The sequence below is a fragment of the Pristiophorus japonicus genome, chromosome 22 (assembly GCF_044704955.1).
Source record: "Pristiophorus japonicus isolate sPriJap1 chromosome 22, sPriJap1.hap1, whole genome shotgun sequence".
NCBI lineage: Eukaryota > Metazoa > Chordata > Chondrichthyes > Pristiophoridae > Pristiophorus > Pristiophorus japonicus.
The window spans coordinates 69,480,652-69,503,021 of record NC_091998.1 but is presented as its reverse complement, the minus strand read 5'-3'; the positions used below and the strand labels follow the sequence as shown (position 1 = coordinate 69,503,021).

The 22,370-nt window shown below is 55.2% G+C and overlaps 1 protein-coding gene across 1 annotated transcript in view; it reads left to right on the top strand.

The window, feature by feature from the left end:
* Window positions 1-22,370, top strand: part of LOC139234659 (calcium-activated potassium channel subunit alpha-1-like) — a 215,629-nt gene that overhangs the window by 25,377 nt on the left and 167,882 nt on the right. The window contains 8 exon segments of the mRNA XM_070865340.1: window positions 537-707; window positions 1,946-2,037; window positions 2,767-2,877; window positions 5,002-5,116; window positions 8,090-8,163; window positions 10,273-10,342; window positions 12,006-12,161; window positions 16,995-17,104. Coding sequence (XP_070721441.1) covers window positions 537-707; window positions 1,946-2,037; window positions 2,767-2,877; window positions 5,002-5,116; window positions 8,090-8,163; window positions 10,273-10,342; window positions 12,006-12,161; window positions 16,995-17,104 — 899 coding nt within the window.

The window sequence follows — 22,370 nt, the reverse complement described above, 5'->3', positions numbered from 1 at the left end:
CAGAAAATCCTGGGATCAGAATTGTTTTTTTCGGGCGGGGAGGTGGGGTTGTGGGGCTGGAGGAGGTTTCAGGGATAGAGGGGCAAGGCCACGGAGGGATTTGAACATGAGGCGTTGAGGGACCAGGAGCCAATGAAATGGAGCGATGGGTGAGCGGGACTCCGTGTGCGATAGGCTGCGGGCAGTGTTGGAAACTCTTCAAGATCTGGCAGATCGCTCAGTCAGCCAGGAGGACCCCAGGGTTAATCGCTCACCCTCCAGTTTATGCGAAGATAGCTCGGAAAAGTGCATCCCCTGCCCCTGCCCCTGCACCGTGCGGACTGACTGCCTGGGGGGTGGGGGAGGGGCTGGTGAGGTCGCGGGGGTCATTAACAGAGGAATAGTGAGGAGGGGGAGAGGCAGCGAAGACTTGGAAAGGTCTGAAGATGTTGAATCAAAGCCTGAGTCTTCACCATAACATTTCTGTGGCCGCTTGGGCTTGAGTGAAGCAATCCTTTGCACGACCTGTCACTAATTGTCACGCTTGCTGCCTTTAGATCGAGAACTCTGGCGACCCCTGGTTGATAGAGCCCAATGGGCAAACAATAACATACTGGCAGTGCGTCTATCTACTCATGGTTACCATGTCAACGGTCGGGTATGGAGACATCGTTGTCAAGACCACTGTCGGCCAGGTCTTCATGGTGTTCTTCATCATCCTGGGCTTGGTGAGCCAATCCCTTCATTTTATTCCCTCTCGCCTCTAACCTGCGCGGCCTGAATCCCGCTCCCATTACCGGCACGGCCCGCTCCCTGCCGAGGGAGCAGGCCCGGGATTGTCACTCAACCTGGCACCAGGTTGTCCTCGATCAGAGATACCCCCTCCCCCCCCCGCCTCCCCTCCCCCTCCCCTCCCCCCCCCCCGCCTACCTACCGCTCCCCCTCCCCACCCCTCCCCCCGCCTACCCTACCGCTCCCCCTTCCCACCCCCCCCCCCGCCTACCCTACCGCTCCCCCTCCCCTCCCCCCCCGCCTCCCCTACCGCTCCCTCTCCCCTCCTCCCCTCCCCCCCGCCTACCCTCCCCCTCCCCTCCCCCCCGCCTACCCTCCCCTTCCCCTCCCCCTCGCCTACCCTCCCCCTCCCCTCCCCCCCGCCTACCTACCGCTCTCCCTCCCTCTCCCCTCCTCCCCTCCCCCCGCCTACCCTACCGCTCTCCCTCCCTCTCCCCTCCTCCCCTCCCCCCGCCTACCCTACCGCTCCCCCTCCCCGCCCCACCCCCCTGCCTACCTACCGCTCCCCTTCCCCTCCCCCTCGCCTACCCTCCCCCTCCCCTCCCCCCCGCCTACCTACCGCTCTCCCTCCCTCTCCCCTCCTCCCCTCCCCCCGCCTACCCTACCGCTCCCCCTCCCCCCCGCCTACCCTACCGCTCCCCTCCCCCTCCCCTCCCCCCGCCCGCCTACCTACCGCTCCCTCTCCCCTCCTCCCCTCCCCCCCGCCTACCTACCGCTCCCTCTCCCCTCCTCCCCTCCCCCCCGCCTACCCTACCGCTCCCCTCCCCCTCCCCTCCCCCCGCCTACCTACCGCTCCCCCTCCCTCTCCCCTCCTCCCCTCCCCCACCCCTCCCCCCCGCCTACCTACCGCTCCCTTTCCCCTCCTCCCCTCCCCCTCCCCTCCCCCCCGCCTACCCTACCGCTCCCCCTCCCCTTCCTCCCATTACCCACCCCTCCCCCTCCCCTTCCCCCCCGCTTACCATCCACCTCCCCTGCCTTCCCCCTGCCTCCCCCTCCCCCTCTCCTTCCCCTCCCCCCCGCCCTCTCCCCTTCCTCATTGCCCCCCTCCCCTCCTCTCCCCCGCCCCTGGCAGTGTAAGCCCCCGGTTTAATCACGGTAACACGCCCGAAACGGCAGCGCTCGGTGGTTTTGAAGTGATCGCGCGCTGACCTTCGAGCCTTGCCTCCTGTGACAGGCCTTGTTTGCGAGCCACGTGCCGGAGATTATCGAGATCATCGGGAGCCACCGGAAATACACCGGGTCATACCGGCGAGTGGTCGGCAAAAAGTGAGTGTTGTCCATGTGTCCGGCCCGGCACTGCCCGTTTGTTTGATGTTTCGGCAAGCCTTCTGCGAGTGACCCGGGAGGGGTCGGGCATGCGGGAGGGCGCAGGTCAGGAGCCTGGAGTAGTGGGCCAATGGAGGGGGCCGGGCAGTGCCTGGGGTCAGAGGGTGTGACCATGCTTGCGAATGTCTGTGTCATACTTGCATCTGACGGGCTGCCATTCCGTTTGCCTCATCCACTGGCGATCTGAACAGCGGCTGCCCGTTAAACGCTGTCAAACTGCTCCTGGCGGGAGGGCAGAGAGTTTCCCTCATCACACTGCCCGGGGGAACTGGCTTCTCAAATTTCCGGGGGCGGGGGGGGGGGAGAGCAGGCGAGCAGTGAAGCGTGCACAAGAGACTGTCTAGTTTGCGCTAACGCACCTCTCGAAACGCGGACTTCCGGTGCGGGCGTCACGTAAAAGCTGGCCCCGCTCAGCACCACCGTTCTCTGCCCTCCAGCAGGAACCCCTTGCCCGCTCTCTGTTGGGCATGAAGCCCATTTGTAGCCAGAACCATGCCACGCTCTTTTAGCCACCAGGGAATCGATTCAGAGCGGCTTCAAACCACTTCACGGGCGAGTGAGGGGTAGAGTTTGCCAGTTCAACGCCAGGTCCCCACGGAACAACGTCGCGATCGCGGAGGAATTCACTTCCGTGCTGTAACTTCTGACCTTGTGCCCGATCTGTCGTAGGTACGTCGTTGTCTGCGGCCACATCACTCTCTACAGTATCCACAATTTCCTGAAGGATTTTATCCGCACAGAGAAAGAGGAATGTTCAACAGACATTGTGATTTTGGAGGAGTAAGTTCTAAGTGCTGATAACTGGCATGTCTTTTGCCTTCCTTTCAAGCTCTGGAGTATATTTTCAGTCAATTATCAATTAAAAATAACTGATTCTGGGGATGCTGACAGTTATTGGCCAGCCCCACGTGCCCGGCTTTTATAGACTGACTCTCACTCGGCGTCTTCACGTGGGTGTGGGACTGGAGTCACATGTAGGCCCAGACTGGGTAAGGTCGCAGCTTTCCTTCCCCAAAGGGCATCAGTGAACCAGTAATATAAACATGCAGCAACTAGACTGTGACTTCGAGTTATGTAGTTTGTGTTATCATTGTCGGAAAGGTATGTACTGGCTGTACAACTGGACCCGAAACCCAAATCTCATTTTATTCTAAAACACACAGAGAAACATAGAAATTTACAGCGCAGAAGGAGGCCACTTCAGCCCGTCGTGTCCGCACCGGCTGTCAAAGAGCCACACGGCCCTCGGTCAGCAGGCCTGAAGGTTACATATAAACCTAGGAACAATGATGGAAAGGAAAAGAGCACCCGGCCCAACCAGTCCGCGTGACCCACACCACCTAGAAGGACAAGGGCAGCAGGCGCATGGGAACATCACCACCTCCATGTTTCCCTCCCAGTCACACACCATCCTGACCGGGAAATATATCGGCTGTTCCTACATCGTCGCTGCGTCACAATCCTGGAACTCCCTCCCTAACAGCACTGTGGGAGCACCTTCACCACACGGACTGCAGCGGTTCAAGAAGGCGGCTCACCACCACCTTCTCAAGGGGCAATTAGGGATGGCCAATAAATGCCGGCCTTGCCAGCGACACTGGGAAAGGAATCATTAAATACCGGAGCCATTATAGAAGAACTGATGCCTTGGTGTAGATTCTGACCCTGATGCTGGACGTGACCGAGCGTGGTGGGTCTGCGCCCGCTATGAGCCCGCCTGATTTTCACTTCAGTCAATTTTTCCCCATCAGACACGCCCGTTATATGCCCGTTACACGCCCATTACACGGCGTTACACGCCTGTTACACGCCCGTTATACGCCCAATACATGCCCGTTACACGCCTGTTACATGCCATTACATGCCCGTTATACACCTGTTACATGCCCATTATACGCCCATTACATGCCCGTTACACGCCCATTACACAACCGTTACACGCCTATTACATGCCCGTTACACGCCCGTTACGTGCCCGTTACATACCCCGTTACACACCCCGTTACATGCCTGTTACACACCCGTTACACGCCCGTTACATGCCGGTTACACGCCGTTACACCCCATCCCCTCACCCGCTGTTTTGCTCTTCAGTGGTCTCCAATCCCGCCTCGGAATGCCCTTCCGTTTGAAATTGTTGGACAAGGCTCAAGTTGGCAGACAAGGCAAATTGCCGATGTTTTATTCCCTGCTCCCCTCTCCCAGGGCAAAGGCAGCCCCAGTAGCGCATGGGGCAACACAGCACATGTGTGTTTAGTTGGTGAGTTATCTGTACCAATCAGAACACGCAGCTCGTTGTCTCAGTCCCAGTCTGGGTGAGCTGTCCAGTGTGTGGTTCATTTTACCTGTCCTGTGTCCCCTGGGGCAGACTTGTCGAACTCGAGGTTAATGTAATGCACCGAGCTCACGTCGGAGTGGGTGAGACTGTCGAACCCATCCATCCCATCTCGGAGCGTGATGGAGACTTCCCCATTGTACACTCTCGGGTGTCTGGGAGATTGATCTCCAATTTCTGGGGACTCCAGTCCAATCCTGGAGGGTTGGCGACCCTACCTGACCCCTGACCTGTAGGCTGGTCCAATGGGGCCGCAAGACTGACCGTGCAACTGTCCATCTTGACGAGAAGCCCGGGCGAGACTGGAGAAAAGCCTTGTGTAGCATTACCGGATAGAAGTAGGCGCGGCGAGTGACACTGGGCAGCCTTGTGTAACTAGGAGCAACAGATTCCACAGGGTCTGAGGGTTCGGAGAGACAGAGAGCGGACGAGCCAGTGAACAAAATGGCGGCTACCATGCTCCACGCCTGCATATGAGGACTGGGAATCACATAAATAACAACCAATCTGAGCTTAGTTTCACAGAGAAACTCTCCTCAATTAACTCCATACGCAATGCTTGTTTGCAGCTTTAACCCTGGCCTCGAACTACAGGCCTTGTTCAAACGTCACATGACTCAGATGGAGTTTTACCAGGGATCAGTACTTAACCCGGCCGATTTGCACAGAGTTCAGGTAAGAACGGTAACAGTCACGCCGATCATAGAATAGAATCGTAGAACGGTCACAGTGCAGGAGGCCATTCGGCCTGTCGAGCCCGTGCCGGCTCTCTGCAAGAGCACCTCAGCCTGTCCCACTCCCCCGCCCTTTCCCCGTAGCCCTCCTGTAATGTATTCGCTTCATGGGTTCTTTGCTTAAGAATTCATAGCAACACATTGCTATTAAGAACTACTTGGTTTATTAGCAAAAGGTTTAACAATCACACGACACATTACCAGTTCATCCACCAGGCTCACAACTACCTGCCCCATCGTGGATCCCCCGAACCCAACTGGCCGGGGTTTTATTGAGTCTTGTGAACATCACGTGACTGGCTAAACCACTCCCAACTCAACAGCTCTACCAACCTATGAGCATCTGAGTGCATAAGGGACGGGTTCCTTGAACAGTAATGTAACAGAACCAACCAGGGGGCAGGCTATCTTGGATCTGGTCCTGTGTAATGAGACAGGATGAATAAACAATCTCCCAGTAAAGGATCCCCTCGGAATGAGTGATCATAGCATGATGGAATTTCAAATTCAGATGGAGGGTGAGAAAGTTGGATCTCTAACCAGCGTACTAAGTTTAAATAAAGGAGACTATGAAGGTATGAGGGCAGAGTTGGGTAAAGTGGACTGGGAAAATAGATTAAAGTGTAGGACGGTTACAACTCTCAAGAAAAATATATTCCAGTGAGGAGAAAAGTTTGTAAGAGAAAAGATAGCCATCCGTGGCTAACTAACAAAATAAAGGACGGTATCCAATTAAAAACAAGGGCATACAAAGTGGCCAAAACTAGTGGGAGGACAGAAGATTGGGAAGCTTTTAAAAGCCAGCAAAGAATGACTAAAAAAATGATTAAGAAAGGGACGGTAGACTATGAAAGTAAACAAGCACAAAATATAAAAAAGATAGCAAGAGTTTCTATAGGTATATAAAAAGGAAAAGAGCGGCTAAAGTAAATGTTGGTCCCTTAGAGGACGAGACCGAGGAATTAGTAATAGGGAACATGGAGATGGCAGAAACTCTGAACAAATATTTTATATCAGTCTTTACAGTAAAGGACACGAATAATATCCCAACAGTGGATAGTCAAGGGGCTATGGGGGGGGAGGAACTTAACACAATCACAATCACTAAGGAGGTGGTACTCAGTTAGATAATGGGACTAAAGGCGGATAAATCCCCTGGACCCGATGGCTTGCAGCCTAGGGTCTTAAGAGAAGTACCGGCAGGGATAGTGGATGCATTGGTTGTAATTTACCAAAATTCCCTGGATTCTGGGGTGGTCCCAGCAGATTGGAAAACTGCAAATGTAACGCCCCTATTTAAAAAAGGAGGCAGACAAAAAGCAGGAAGCTATAGGCCTGTTAGCCTAATATCTGTGGTTGGGAAAATGTTGGAGTCCATTATTAAAGAAGCAGTCGCAGGACATTTGGAAAAGCAAAATTCGGTCAGGCAGAGTCAGCATGGATTTATGAAGGGGAAGTCATGTTTGACAAATTTGATGGAATTCTTTGAGGATGTAACGAACAGGGTGGATAAAGGGGAACCAGTGGATGTGGTGTATTTGGATTTCCAGAAAGCATTTGACAAAGTGCCACATAAAAGGTTACTGCACAAGATAAAAATTCACGGGGTTGGGGGTAATATATTAGCACGGATAGAGGATTGGCTAACTAACAGAAAACAGAGAGTTGGGATAAATGGTTCCTTCTTGGGTTGGCAAACAGTAACTAGTGGGGTGCCGCAGGGATCAGTGCTGGGACCCCAACTATTTACAATCTATATTAACGACTTGGAAGAAGGGACTGAATGTAATGAAGCCAAGTTTGCTGACAATACAAAGATGGGAGGAAAAGCAATGTGTGAGGAGGACACAAAAAATCTGCAAAGGGACATAGACAGGCTAAGTGAGTAGGCAAAAATTTGGTAGATGGAGTATAATGTTAGAAAGTGTGAGGTCATGCACTTTGGCAGAAAAACATCAAAGAGCAAGTTATTATTTAAATGGAGAAAGATTGAAAAGTGCTGCAGTACAGCAGGACCTGGGGGTACTTGTGCATGAAACACAAAAGGATAGTATGCAGGTACAGCAAGTGATCAGGAAGGCCAATGGTATCTTGGCCTTTATTACAAAGGGGATGGAGTATAAAAGCAGAGAAGTCTTGCTACAGTTATACAGGGCATTGGTGAGGCCACACCTGGAATACTGCGTGCAGTTTTGGTTTCCATATTTACAAAAGGATATACTTGCTTTGGAGGCAGTTCAGAGAAGGTTCACTCGGTTGATTCCGAGGATGAGGGGGTTGACTTATGAGGAAAGGTTGAGTAGGTTGGGCCTCTACTCATTGGAATTCAGAAGAATGAGAGGTGATCTTATCAAAACATATAAAATTATGAGGGGGCTTGACAAGGTGGATGCAGAGAGGATGTTTCCACTGATGGGGGAGACTAGAACTAGGGGGCATGGTCTTAGAATAAGGCGCGCCCCATTTAAAACTGAGGTGAGGGGGAATTTCTTCTCTGAGGGTTGTAAATCTGTGGAATTCGCTGCCTCAGAGAGCTGTGGAAGCTGGGTCATTGAATAAATTTAATTTAAGACAGAAATAGACAGTTTCTTAACGGATAAGGAGATACGGGGCAAAGGGGAGCAGATGACCTTCCGCCACTCCGCTCTGCCGCCCCCCCCCCCTCTGGGCCCACTACCTCGGACTCAATCGGTGTTAGAACGGCGACCATCGGCCACATTGGCTAAGGGAACGCCCTCCACCGCCCGAATGGTCTGTTAGATAAATCTGACCAAGGCTGTCATTGTTTGGATGGTTGGTAAAGGCACAGCTCCAGGAGTAGATGGGTGGAGTAAAGAAGCTATCTCGGCAAAAGGTTCCTTCAATACATACATGCCATTAAATCGGACTCCATCCCTTCTCCCTCTCACCGTAGCTGCACGAGGCGGACGCCTGTTTGATTTTGGCAGACAAAAACTGCCTCAGTCCCGAGGCGGAAGATTCTACAAACATCATGAGGTAGGAACCTGGCATCGAGAGATAAACCGAGTTGCATTTATATAGCACTCTGACAGCTCCAAGCACATTACTCAATGCATCGCGTGCAGTGCTGATCAACCCAGCTGTCATTCCAAACCAAACGTGTTCCACACCCAGCAATACAATTGCTATCCCATGTCAGTGAGCTGTGGGATAAATACTGTCCAGGTCACCAGGACATCTCCCCCGCTCAAGTGTCAGCCGAGGCTCACTGGGCAGCTCTCTCGCCTCGGAGTCAGGAGATTGTGGGTTCCAGTCACACTCCAGGAACTTGAGCACATAAATCTAGGCTGACACTGTCGGAGGGGCAGTGCTGAGGGAGCGCTGCACTGTCGGAGGGGCAGTACTGAGGGAGCGCTGCACTGTCTGAGAGGCAGTACTGAGGGAGCGCCGCACTGTCGGAGGGGCAGTACTGAGGGAGTGCCGCACTGTCGGAGGGGCAGTGCTGAGGGAGCGCCGCACTGTCGGAGGGGCAGTACTGAGGGAGCGCTGAACTGTCGGAGGGGCAGTACTGAGGGAGCGCCACAATATCGGAGGGGCAGTACTGAGGGAGCGCTGCACTGTCGGAGGGGCAGTACTGAGGGAGTGCCGCACTGTCGGAGGGGCAGTACTGAGGGAGTGCCGCACTGTCGGAGGGGCAGTGCTGAGGGAGCGCCGCACGGTCGGAGGGGCAGTGCTGAGGGAGTGCCGCACTGTCGGAGGAGCAGTACTGAGGGAGTGCCGCACTGTCGGAGGGGCAGTACTGAGGGAGCGCCACACTGTCGGAATGGCAGTACTGAGGGAGTGCTGCACTGTCGGAGGGGCTGTCTTTCAGACGAGACGTTAAACCGAGGTCCCGTCTGCCTCTCAGGTGGATGTAAAGGATCCCGCGGCACTATTTCGAAGAAAGAACAAAGAAAGAAAGACTTGCAATTATATAGCGCCTTTCACGACAACCGGACGCCTCAATGCACTTTACTGCCAATGAAGTACTTTTGGAGTGTGGTCACTGTTGTAATGTGGGAAACGCGGCAGCCAATTTGCGCACAGCAAGCTCCCACAAACAGCAATGTGATAATGACCAGATAATGTGTTTTCTTTGATATTTTGATTGAGGGATAAATATTGACCAGGAGACCGGGGAGATCTCTCCTGCGCTTCTTTGAGATAGTGCCGTGGGATCTTTTACAACCACCTGAGAGGGCAGACGTGGCCTCGGAAAAGAGCAGTTTGCGGGAGCTTGCTGTGCGCAAATTGGCGGCTGCCATTCCTACATTACAACAGTGACTACATTTCAAACAGCACTGCACTGGCTGTGAAGTGCTATGCAACATCCGCAAGTGATGAAAGGCGCTATATAAATGCAAGTTTTTGTCTCTATCTGCCCCAACTCACGATGCACAGCAACACCTTCCTCACAACCAGTCACACTTCTGGTTCCCAAGGCAACCTTGCTGAGACTGGTTGGGAACTGGGGTGCAAATACAGTGTGAGTTAACTGGTAGATTTTCACTAGTTTGACCATGGAAGTGAGGAGGGTGTGAATCCGGCCTTCTGGGAGACCGGTCTACCAGCCGAGGATCCAACCCAGTGTCGGGGCTGAAGGAGCGGTGAGAGAAAGTGCAAGACCCGGTGCACTGACACGGCACATCCTCAAGCTGAAATACTTCCACAAAAATATCAACCATTAAAAACAATTTTAAAAATCATGTATGACAAAAAGCCATGTCACCCATCAAAGCTGACACCTATCCATCGAAGCCCATCCCTCCCATCCCCTAACTCTCCCATCGAAGCCCATCCCTCCCATCCCCTAATTCTCCCATCGAAGCCCATCCCTCCAGTCCCCTAACTCTCCCATCGAAGCCCATCCCTCCAGTCCGCTAACTCTCCCATCGAAACCCATCCCTCCAGTCCCCGAACTCTCCCATTGAAGCCCATCCCTCCCGTCCCCTAACTCTCCCATCGAAGCCCATCCCTCCAGTCCCCTAACCCTCCCATCGAAGCCCATCCCCCCATTCTGGGAGTGTGCAACTAGACTGTGTAACAACTCTCTCAAACCTTGATATTTAAATATTTACAACACTTTCCTTTAATGTCTGATTGTAGGGCAATTGCAGTCAAGCAGCACTGTCCGGAAATCCGTGTGATTGCTCAGGTACTGCAGCACCACAGCAAGGTGAGTGAATGAGTACTGGAGGACGCAACAGTGCTGTATCCTGACCCACCGTTGCTCATCCCCCAAAATACAATCATTCCTGGCAACAGGAATGAGTCAGTAACTCCAAACCAGTCTTCCCTCTTTGATAGATCACCTCAACTTCTCAGTGGGGAGTACACTCGTCTCTCTTCAGAGACTTGAGAATGAAATCCAGGCCCACACTCCCAGTGCAGTACTGAGGGAGCCCTGTACTGTCGGAGGTGCAGTACTGAGGGAGCCCTGCACTGTTGGAGGTGCAGTACTGAGGGAGCCCTGCACTGTCGGAGGTGCAGTACTGAGGGAGCCCTGCACTGTCGGAGGTGCAGTACTGAGGGAGCCCTGCACTGTCGGAGGGGAAGTACTGAGGGAGCCCTGCACTGTCGGAGGGGCAGTACTGAGGGAGTGCCGCACTGTTGGAGGGGCAGTACTGAGGGAGCCCTGCACTAACGGAGGGGCAGTACTGAGGGAGCCCTGCACTGTCGGAGGGGCAGTACTGAGGGAGCACTGCACTGTCGGAGGAGCAGCACTGAGGGAGCCCTGCACTGTCGGAGGGGCAGTACTTAGGAAGCCCTGTACTGTAGGAGGGGCAGTAATGAGGGAGAACTGTACTGTCGGAGCGGCAGCACTGAGGGAGCCCTGCACTGTCGGAGGGGCAGTACTTAGGAAGCCCTGTACTGTAGGAGGGGCAGTAATGAGGGAGAACTGTACTGTCGGAGCGGCAGTACTGAGGGAATGCCGCACTGTGGGAGGGGCAGTAGTGAGGGAACGCCGCACTGTCAGAGAGGCAGTACTGAGGGAGCCCTGAACTGTTGGAGATGCAGTACTGAGGGAGAGCCGCACTGTCGAAGGGGCAGTACTGAGGGAGCGCCGCACTGTCGGAGGGGCAGTACTGAAGGAGTGCCGCACTGTCGGAGGGGCAGCACTGAGGGAGTGCCGCACTGTCGGAGGGGCAGTACTGAGGGAGTGCCGCACTATCGGAGGGGCAGCACTGAGGGAGTGCCGCACTGTCGGAGGGGGCAGCACTGACGGAATGCCGCACTGTCGGAGGGGCAGTACTGAGGGAGCACCGCACTGTCAGAGGGGCAGTACTGAGGGAGTGCCGCACTGTCGGAGGGACAGTACTGAGGGAGCCATGCACTGTTGGAGGGGCAGAACTGATGGAGCCCCGCACTGTCAGAGGGGCAGTACTGAGGGAGTGCCACAATGTCGAAGGCGCAGTACTGAGGGAGAGCTGCACAGTCGGAGGGGCAGCACTGAGGGAGTGCTGCACTGTCGGAGGAGCAGTACTGAGGGAGTGCTGCACTGTCGGAGGGGCAGTACTGAGGGAGCGCCGCACTGTCGGAGGGGGAGTACTGAGGGAGCGCCGCACTGTTGGAGGGGCAGTACTGAGGGAGTGCTGCACTGTCGGAGAGGTCGCCTTTCTGGTGGGACGTTAAACCGAGGCCCTGTCTGCCCCAAAACTGCTTCATTGACTGAATTCACAAATTATAAATGCAAATGTTGTTTTTTATGTCCTCCACCCCACGTACCCACCTTCCCCCAGGTGTCACCTACCCACTCTCTCCCCATCTCCCTCCCCACCTGTTTGCCACACCCCGTGTAGGCGCTGCATAAATGCATGTTGTGTGTATGTGTGGGACAGGCCTACCTGCAGAATCTCCCGAGCTGGGACATGAGGCAGAGCGATAGCGTCATCTGCCTATCGGAGCTGAAGATGGGTTTCATCGCGCAGAACTGTATCGTCCCTGGCTTCTCCACACTGCTGTCCAACCTCTTCATCAAGAAGTCCCACGTGGAGGTAAGGAGGGCCCGGGAATGGTTAGCAGGACCACTCGCCTTCCCATGGTCACCCGGTGAGTTTGGCGGAGGAATAGCTGTCCAATCCCCAGGCAGCCCTGCACTAGAGGATCTCAGCCAAGGCAGGTTGCGTAGGCAATTGACCCAAGGGAGAGGCGAGGCGGGGGTCGGGGGGCCTAGGTGAATACTCTGACCAGGTGCCTGCTCCAACCAGTCAGCTCCGGACGGCAATATGTGCATCAGGCATCCAGACCCTCCCCACTTCTCCGACCCACAAATCCCAGCTCCTGGGAAAGAACTCAAACAGGAAATCCCTGGGGCAGTGAGGGGGGAAATACCTCTCCAAACGGGCATCGAAAACCAGTCCCGATCAGAGGGACTTGGACAGGATGGGGGCCTCTGGGTCCCTGTGCTTTCCCCAGAGCAGCAGAGAGATTGGTCAACAGATGAGCCCTTGTTACATTCCCCGGTTCAACGTTTCGATCTTACCTAGACAGGCCCGAGACGGTTATCAGCGAGTGAGTCTACTTTGAGACCCGCAGCAATGATTATGTTTCAGTCTGGAATATTCTTCGAAAGCAAAGATAGAATTTACCAGAAAGTCAGGTTGGTAAGTAGTAATTCATAGAAACATAGAAAATAGGAGCAGGAGTAGGCCATTCGGCCCTTCAAGCCTGTACCACCATTCAATAAGATCATGGCTGATCACTCCCTCAGTACCCCTTTCCTGCTTTCTCTCCAAACCCCTTGATCCCTTTAGCCATAAGGGCCATATCTAACTCCCTCTTGAATATATCCAATGAACTGGCCTCAACAACTCTCTGCGGCAGGGAATTCCACAGGTTAACAACTCTCTGAGTGAAGAAGTTTCTCCTCATCTCAGTCCAAAATGGGCTACCCCTTATCCTAAGACTGTGTCCCCTGGTTCTGGACTTCCCCAACATTGGGAACATTCTTCCCGCATTTAACCTGTCCAGTCCCGTCAGAATCTTATATGTTTCTATGAGATCCCCTCTCATCCTTCTAAACTCCAGTGAATAAAGGCCCAGTTGATCCAGTCTCTCCTCATATGTCAGTCCTGCCATCCCGGGAATCAGTCTGGTGAACCTTCGCTGCACTCCCTCAATAGCAAGAACGTCCTTCCTCAGATTAGGAGACCAAAACTGAACGCAATATTCCAGGTGAGGCCTCACCAAGGCCCTGTATAACTGCAATAAGACCTCCCTGCTCCTATACTCAAATCCCCTAGCTATGAAGGCCAATATGCCATTTGCCTTCTTCACCGCCTGCTGTACCTGCATGCCAACTTTCAATGACTGATGTACCATGACACCCAGGTCTCGTTGCACCTCCCCTTTTCCTAATCTGCTGCCATTCAGATAATATTCTGCCTTCGTGTTTTTGCTCCCAAAGTGGATAACCTCACATTTATCCACATTATACTGCATCTGCCATGCATTTTCCCACTCACCTAACCTGTCCAAGTCACCCTGCAGCCTCTTAGCGTCCTCCTCACAGCTCACACCGCCACCCAGTTTAGTGTCATCTGCAAACTTGGAGATATTACATTCAATTCCTTCATCCAAATCATTAATGTATATTGTAAATAGCTGGGGTCCCAGCATTGAGCCCTGCGGCACTCCACTAGTCACTGCCTGCCATTCTGAAAAGGACCCGTTTATCCCGACTCTCTGCTTTCTATCTACCAACCAGTTCTCTATCCACGTCAGTACATTACCCCCAATACCATGTGCTTTAATTTTGCACACCAATCTCTTGTGTGGGACCTTGTCAAAAGCCTTTTGAAAGTACAAATACACCACATCCACTGGTTCTCCCTTGTCCACTCTACTAGTTACATCATCAAAAAATTCTGGAAGATTTGTCAAGCATTCAAGAAGATTTCCCCTTCATAAATCCATGCTGACTTGATCCGATCCTGTCACTGCTTTCCAAATGCGCTGCTATTTCATCCTTAATGATTGATTCCAACATTTTCACCACTACTGATGTCAGGCTATAATTACCCGTTTTCTCTCTCCCTCCTTTTTTAAAAAGTGGTGTTACATTAGCTACCCTCCAGTCCAAAGGAACTGATCCAGAGTCGATAGACTGTTGGAAAATGATCACCAATACATTCACGATTTCTAGGGCCATTTCCTTAAGTACTCTTGGATGCAGATTTTCAGGCCCTGGGGATTTATCGGCCTTCAATCCCATCAATTTCCCTAACACAATTTCCTGCCTAGTAAGGATATCCTTCAGTTCCTCCTTCTCACTAGACCCTCAGTCCCCTAGTACTTCCGGAAGGTTATTTATGTCTTCCTTCGTGAAGACTGAACCAAAGTATTTGTTTAATTGGTCTGCCATTTCTTTGTTCCCCATTATAAATTCATCTGAATCCGACTGCAAGTGATCTACATTTGTCTTCACTAATCTTTTTCTCTTCACATATCTATTGAAGCTTTTGCAGTAAGTTTTTGTGTTCCCAGCAAGCTTCTTCTCGTACTCTATTTCCCCGTCTTAATTAAACCCTTTGTCCTCCTCTGCTGAATTCTAAATTTCTCTCAGTCCTCAGGTTTGCCGCTTTTCCTGCACAATTTATATGCCTCTTCCTTGGATTTAACACTATCCTTAATTTCCTTTGTTAGCCACGGTTGAGCCACCTCCCCCGTTTTATTTTTATTCCAGACAGGGATGTACAATTGCTGAAGTTCATCCATGTGATCTTTAAATGTTTGCCATTGCCTATCCACCGTCAACCCTTTAAGTATCCTTTGCCAGTCTATTCTAGCCAATTCACGCCTCATACCATCGAAGTTACCTTTCCTTAAGTTCAGGACCCTAGTTTCTGAATTAACTGTGTCACTCTCCATCTTAATAAAGAATTCTACCATATTATGGTCACTCTTCCCCAAGGGGCCTCGCACAACAAGATTGCTAATTAGTCCTTTCTCAATACACATCACCCAGTCTAGGATGGCCAGCTCTCTAGTTAGTTCCTCGATATATTGGTCGAGAAAACCATCCCTAATACACTCCAGGAAATCCTCCTCCACCGTTTTGCTACCAGTTTGGTTAGCCCAGTCAATATGTAGATTGAAGTCGCCCATGATAACTGCTGTACCTTTATTGCACGCATCCCTAATTTCTTGTTTGATGCTGTCCCCAACCTCACGACTAATGTTTGGTGGTCGGTACACAACTCCCACTAGTGTTATCTGCCCTTTGGTATTCTGCAGCTCCACCCATACAGATTCCACATCATCATCCAAGCTAATGTCCTTCCTTCCTATTGTGTTAATTTCCTCTTTAGCCAGCAACGCTACCCCACCTCATCTTCCTTTCTGTCTATCCTTCCTGAATGTTGAATACCCCTGGATGTTGAGTTCCCAGCCTTGGTCACCCATGTCTCCGCGATGCCAATTATATCATATTCGTTAATTGTTGCCTGTGCAGTTAATTCGTCCACCTTATTACGAATACTCCTCGCATTGAGGCACAGAGCCTTCAGGCTTGTATTTTTAACACACTTTGCCCCTTTAGAATTTTGCTGTAATGTGGCCTATTTTGATTTTTGCCTTGGGTTTCTCTGCCCTCCACTTTTACTTTTCTTCTTTCTATCCTTTGCTTCTGCCCCCATTCTACTTCCCTCTGTCTCCCTGCCTAGGTTCCCATCCCCCTGCCATATTAGTTTAACTCCTCCCCAATAGCACTAGCAAACACTCCCCCTAGGACATTGGTTCCGGTCCTGCCCAGGTGCAGACCGTCCGGCTTGTACTGGTTCCACCTCCCCCAGAACCGGTTCCAATGTCCCAGGAATTTGAAGCCCTCCCTTCTGCACCACTGCTCAAGCCACGTACTCATCTGAGCTATCCTGCGATTCCTACTCTGACTAGCACGTGGCACTGGCAGCAATCCTGAGATTACTATCTTTGAGGTTCTACTTTTTAATTTAACTCCGAGCTCCCTAAATTCACTGTAAATGGGAGCAACAATTAGAGAGCGAACCCCACCCCCCGAATCACCTCATGCTCACTACAGCCAGCACGGCACATGGGGAAAAGGAGATATCACTGAGGGGCACAGAACAGGCACAGAATTCAGAAACAGCTGGAAAACAGGCTCGAAACGCAAATTAGACGAAAGTAAGCTGAAGATAGAAACGTGTTTCTAATAAACTCCCAGGCAAAGCAGTAGTGGAAGCTTTGAGGGGAGAGTTAGGGTACCACAGGCATGGCCTTCGATGGGGGAGTTAGGGGACTGGAGGGATGGGCTTCGATGGGAGAGTTAGGGGACTGGAGGGATGGGCTTCGATGGGAGAGTTAGGGGACTGGAGGGATGGGCTTCGATGGGAGAGTTAGGGGACTGGAGGGATGGGCTTCGATGAGGGAGTTAGGGGACTGGAGGGATGGGCTTCGATGGGGGAGTTAGGGGACGACAGGGATGGGCTTCGATGGGAGAGTTAGGGGACTAGAGGGATGGGCTTCGATGGGAGAGTTAGGGGACGACAGAGATGGGCTTCGATGGGAGAGTTAGGGGACGACAGAGATGGGCTTCGATGGGAGAGTTAGGGGACTAGAGGGATGGGCTTCGATGGGGGAGTTAGGGGACGACAGAGATGGGCTTCGATGGGGGAGTTAGGGGACGACAGAGATGGGCTTCGATGGGAGAGTTAGGGGACGACAGAGATGGGCTTCGATGGGAGAGTTAGGGGACGACAGAGATGGGCTTCGATGGGAGAGCACGGGGAGATGGATGATTGATTGAGAAATTACATTTTTTTATCCTGATCTATTCTTATCTCCTGGATTTTCCCTGTTCCAATTTGCAGCTTAAAACCGGAACCTGGCTGGACATTTACCAAGAAGGACTGAGCAATGAGATTTACACCGAGTATCTGTCCGACAGATTTGTCGGTATACCCTTCACTGCTGTATGCGAGTGAGTGAGTGGGGGAGGGGGCGCTGTGCAGTGAGCGGGCTGGAGGGAGTGGGGGGCTCTGGGGGATGAGTCAGGTGTCGGGGGGAGTGGAGGTGGTGGGGGTCGGGGGCATGGGGAGAGGGGGGCAGTGGGAAGTGGGCCGGTGGGACTCGCTGTCAATGATACCCTAATTAAGTACTGAGGGAGAGCCGCACTGTCGGAGGGGCAGTACTGAGGGAGAGCCGCACTGTCGGAGGGGCAGTACTGAGGGAGAGCCGCACTGTCGGAGGGGCAGTACTGAGGAAGTGCCACACTGTCGGAGGGGCATTACTGAGGGAGCGCCGCACTGTCGGAGGGGCAGTACTGAGGGAGCGCCGTACTTTCGGAGGGGCCGTACTGAGGGAGCGCCGCACTGTCTGAGGGACAGTACCGAGGGACTGCCGCACTGTTGGAGGGGCAGTACTGAGGGAGTGCCGCACTGTCGGAGGAGCAGTACTGAGGGAGCGCCGCACTGTCTTGGGGCAGTACTGAGGGAGCACTACACTGTCGGAGGGGCAGTACTGAGGGAGCGAAGCACTGTCGGAGGGGCAGTACTGAGGGAGCGCCGCACAGTCGGAGGGGCAGTACTGAGGGAGCGCCGCACAGTCAGAGGGGAAGTACTGAGGGAGCACTACACTGTCGGAGCAGCAGTACTGAGGGAGCGACGTACTGTCGGAGGGGCAGTACTGAGGGAGCGCCGCACAGTCGGAGGGGCAGTACTGAGGGAGCGCCGCACAGTCAGAGGGGAAGTACTGAGGGAGCGCCGCACTGTCGGAGGAGCAGTACTGAGGGAGCGCTGCACTGTCGGAGGGGCAGTACTGAGGGAGTGCTGCACTTTCGGAGAAGCAGTACTGAGGGAGCAATGCAATGTCGGAGGGGCAGTACTGAGGGAGTGCTGCACTGTCGGAGGGGCAGTACTGAGGGAGCGCCGCAGTGTCGGAGGGGCAGTACTGAGGGAGAGCCGCACTGTGGGAGGGGCAGTACTGAGGGAGCACCGCACTGTCGGAGGGGGAGTACTGAGGGAGCGCTGCACTGTCGGAGGGGCAGTACTGAGGGAGCACCGCACTGTCGGAGGGACAGTACTGAGGGAGCGCCACACTGTCGGAGGGGCAGTACTGAGGGAGAGCCGTTCTGTCGGAGGGGTAATACTGAGGGAGTGCTGCACTGTCGGAGAAGCAGTACTGAGGGAGCAATGCAATGTCGGAGGGGCAGTACTGAGGGAGTGCTGCACTGTCGGAGGGGCAGTACTAAGGCAGCGCCGTACTTTCGGAGAGGCCGTACTGAGGGAGCGGCGCATTGTCTGAGGGACAGTACTGAGGGAGCGCCGCACTGTCGGAGGGGCAGTACTGAGGGAGCGACGCACTGTCGGAGGGACAGTACTGAGGGAGCGCCGCACTGTCGGAGGGGCAGCACTGAGGGAGAGCCGTTCTGTCGGAGGGGCAATACTGAGGGAGTGCTGCACTGTCGGAGGGGCAGTACTAAGGGAGCGCCGTACTTTCGGAGGGGCCGTACTGAGGGAGCGCCGCACTGTCTGAGGGACAGTACTGAGGGAGCGCCGCACTGTCGGAGGGGCAGTACTGAGGGAGTGCCGCACTGTCGGAGGGGCAGTACTGAGGGAGCGCTGCACTGTCAGAGGGACAGTCCTGAATGAACGGCGGACTGTCAGAGGGGCAGGATTGAGAGAGTGCCGCACTGTCGGAGGGGCCGTATTGAGGGAGTGCCGCACTGTCAGAGGGGCAGTACTGAGGGAGAGCCGTATTGTCAGAGGGGCAGTACTGAGGGCGCACCGCACTGTCAGAGGGGCAGTACTGAGGGAGCGCCACACTGTGGGAGGGGCAGTACTGAGGGAGAGCCGTTCTGTCGGAAGGGTAATACTGAGGGAGTGCTGCACTGTCGGAGGGGCAGTACTGAGGGAGTGCCGCACTGTCTGAGGGACAGTACTGAGGGTCAGTACTGAGGGAGCGCCGCACTGTCGGAGGGGCAGTACTGAGGGAGTGCTGCACTTTCGGAGAAGCAGTGCTGAGGGAGCAATGCACTGTCGGAGGGGCAGTACTGAGGGAGTGCTGCACTGTCGGAGGGGCAGTACTGAGGGAGCGCAGCACTGTCGAAGGGGCAGTACTGAGGGAGCGACGCACTGTCGGAGGGACAGTACTGAGGGAGTGCTGCACTGTCGGAGGGGCAGTACTGAGGGAGCGCTGCACTGTCGGAGGGGCAGTACTGAGGGACCGCCGCACTGTCGGAGGGGCAGTACTGAGGGAGCGCTGCACTGTCGGAGGGGCAGTGCTGAGGGAGCACCGCACTGCTCGAGAGTTAGTTCTGAGGGAGTGCCAACCTGTCGGAGGGGCAGTACTGAGATAGCCCCGCTCTGTTGGATGGACATTACTGAGGGAGAGCCGCAGAGTCGGAGGGGCAGTACTGAGGGAGCGCCGCACTGTCGGAGGGGCAATACTGAGGGTGTGCTGCACTATCGGAGGGGCAGTACGGAGGGATAGCCGCAATGTCGGAGGGGCAGTACTGAGGGGGTGCTGCACTGTCGGAGGGGCAGTACTGAGGGAGCGCCGCACTGTCGGAGGGGCAGTACTGAGGGAGAGCCGCACTGTCGGAGGGGCAGTACTGAGGGAGAGCCGCACTGTCGGAGGGGCAGTACTGAGGGAGCGCCGCACTGTCGGAGGGGCAGTACTGAGGAAGTGCCTCACTGTCGGAGGGGCATTACTGAGGGAGCGCCGCACTGTCGGAGGGGCAGTACTGAGAGAGCGCCGTACTTTCGGAAGGGCCGTACTGAGGGAGCGCCGCACTGTCTGAGGGACAGTACCGAGGGAGCGCCGCACTGTCGGAGGGGCAGTACTGAGGGAGTGCCGCACTGTCGGAGGGGCAGTACTGAGGGAGCGCCGCACTGTCTTGGGGCAGTACTGAGGGAGCACTACACTGTCGGAGCAGCAGTACTGAGGGAGCGACGCACTGTCGGAGGGGCAGTAATGAGGGAGTGCTGCACTGTCGGAGGGGCAGTACTGAGGGAGCGCAGCACTGTCGAAGGGGCAGTATTGAGGGAGCGACGCACTGTCGGAGGGGCAGTACTGAAGGAGCGGCGCACTGTCAGAGGAGCAGTGCTGAGGGAGCACCGCACTGCTCGAGAGTAAGTTCTGAGGGAGTGCCAACCTGTCGGAGGGGTAGTACTGAGGTAGCCCCGCTCTGTTGGATGGGCATTACGGAGGGATAGCCGCAATGTCGGAGGGGCAGTACTGAGGGGGTGCTGCACTGTCGGGGGGCAGTACTGAGGGAGCGCCGCAGTGTCGGAGGGGCAGTACTGAGGGAGAGCCGCACTGTCGGAGGGGCAGTACTGAGGGAGTACCGCACTGTCGGAGGGGGAGTACTGAGGGAGCGCTGCACTGTCGGAGGGGCAGTACTAAGGCAGCGCCGTACTTTCGGAGGGGCCGTACTGAGGGAACGCAGCACTGTCGGAGGGGCAACACGGAAGGAGCGGCGCACTGTCGGAGGGGCAGTAATGAGGGAGTGCCGCAATGTCGGAGGGGCAGTACTGAGGGAGCGCTGCACTGTCGGAGGGGCAGTACTGAGGGAGTGCCGCAATGTCGGAGGGGCAGTACTGAGGGAGTGCCGCAATGTCGGAGGGGCAGTACTGAGGGACCGTCGCACTGTCGGAGGGGCAGTACTGAGGGAGCGATGCACTGTTGGAGGGACAGTCGTGAGGGAACGGCGGATTGTCAGGAGGGCCGGTACTGAGGCAGCGCCGTACTTTCGGAGGGGCAGTACTGAGGGAGCACCGCACTGTCGGAGGGACAGTACTGAGGGAGCGCCACACTGTCGGAGGGGCAGTACTGAGGGAGAGCCGTTCTGTCGGAGGGGTAATACTGAGGGAGTGCTGCACTGTCGGAGGGGCAGTACTAAGGCAGCGCCGTACTTTCGGAGGGGCCGTACTGAGGGAGCGGCGCACTGTCTGAGGGACAGTACTGAGGGAGCGCCGCACTGTCGGAGGGGCAGTACTGAGGGAGCGACGCACTGTCGGAGGGACAGTACTGAGGGAGCGCCGCACTGTCAGAGGGGCAGCACTGAGGGAGAGCCGTTCTGTCGGAGGGGCAATACTGAGGGAGTGCTGCACTGTCGGAGGGGCAGTACTAAGGGAGCGCCGTACTTTCGGAGGGGCCGTACTGAGGGAGCGCCGCACTGTCTGAGGGACAGTACTGAGGAGCGCCGCACTGTCGGAGGGGCAGTACTGAGGGAGCAATGCACTGTCGGAGGGGCAGTACTGAGGGAGTGCCGCGATGTCGGAGGGGCAGTACTGAGGGAGCGCAGCACTGTTGGAGGGGCAGTATAGAGGGAGTGCTGCACTGTCGGAGGAGCAGTACTGAGCGAGCGCAGCACTGTCGGAGGGGCAGTACTGAGGGAGTGCCGCAATGTCGGAGGGGCAGTTCTGAGGGAGCGCTGCAATGTCGGAGGGGCAGTACTGAGGGAGTGCCGCAATGTCGGAGGGGCAGTACTGAGGGAGTGCCGCAATGTCGGAGGGGCAGTACTGAGGGAGTGCCGCAATGTCGGAGGGGCAGTACTGAGGGACCGTCGCACTGTCGGAGGGGCAGTACTGAGGGAGCGACGCACTGTCGGAGGGACAGTCGTGAGGGAACGGCGGATTGTCAGGAGGGCCGGTACTGAGGCAGCGCCGTACTTTCGGAGGGGCAGTACTGATGGAGCGCCGCACTGTCGGAGGGGCAGTACTGAGGGAGCGCTACACTGTCGGAGCAGCAGTACTGAGGGAGCGACGCACTGTCGGAGGGGCAGTACTGAGGGAGCGCTGCACTGTCGGAGGAGCAGTACTAAAGGAGCGCCACACTGTCAGAGGGTCAGTACTGAGGGATCGCCGCACTGTCGGAGGGGCAGGACTGAGGGAGCGACGCACTGTCGGAGGAGCAGTACTGAAGGAGCGCCACACTGTCAGAGGGGCAGTACTGAGGGAGCCCTGCACTGTCGGAGGGACAGTCCAGAATGAACGGCGGACTGTCGGAGGGGCAGTACTGAGGGAACGCCGCACTGTGGGAACAGCAGTACTGAGGGAGCGCCACACTGTCGGAGGGGCAGTAATGAGGGAGTGCTGCACAGTTGAAGGGGCAGTACTGAGGGAGCGCCGCAGTGTCAGAGGGGCAGTACTGAGGGAGCGCCGCACTGTCGGAGGGGCAGGAATGAGGGAGCGCCGCACAGTCGGAGGGGCAGTCCTGAGGGAGCGCCGCACTGTCGGAGGGGC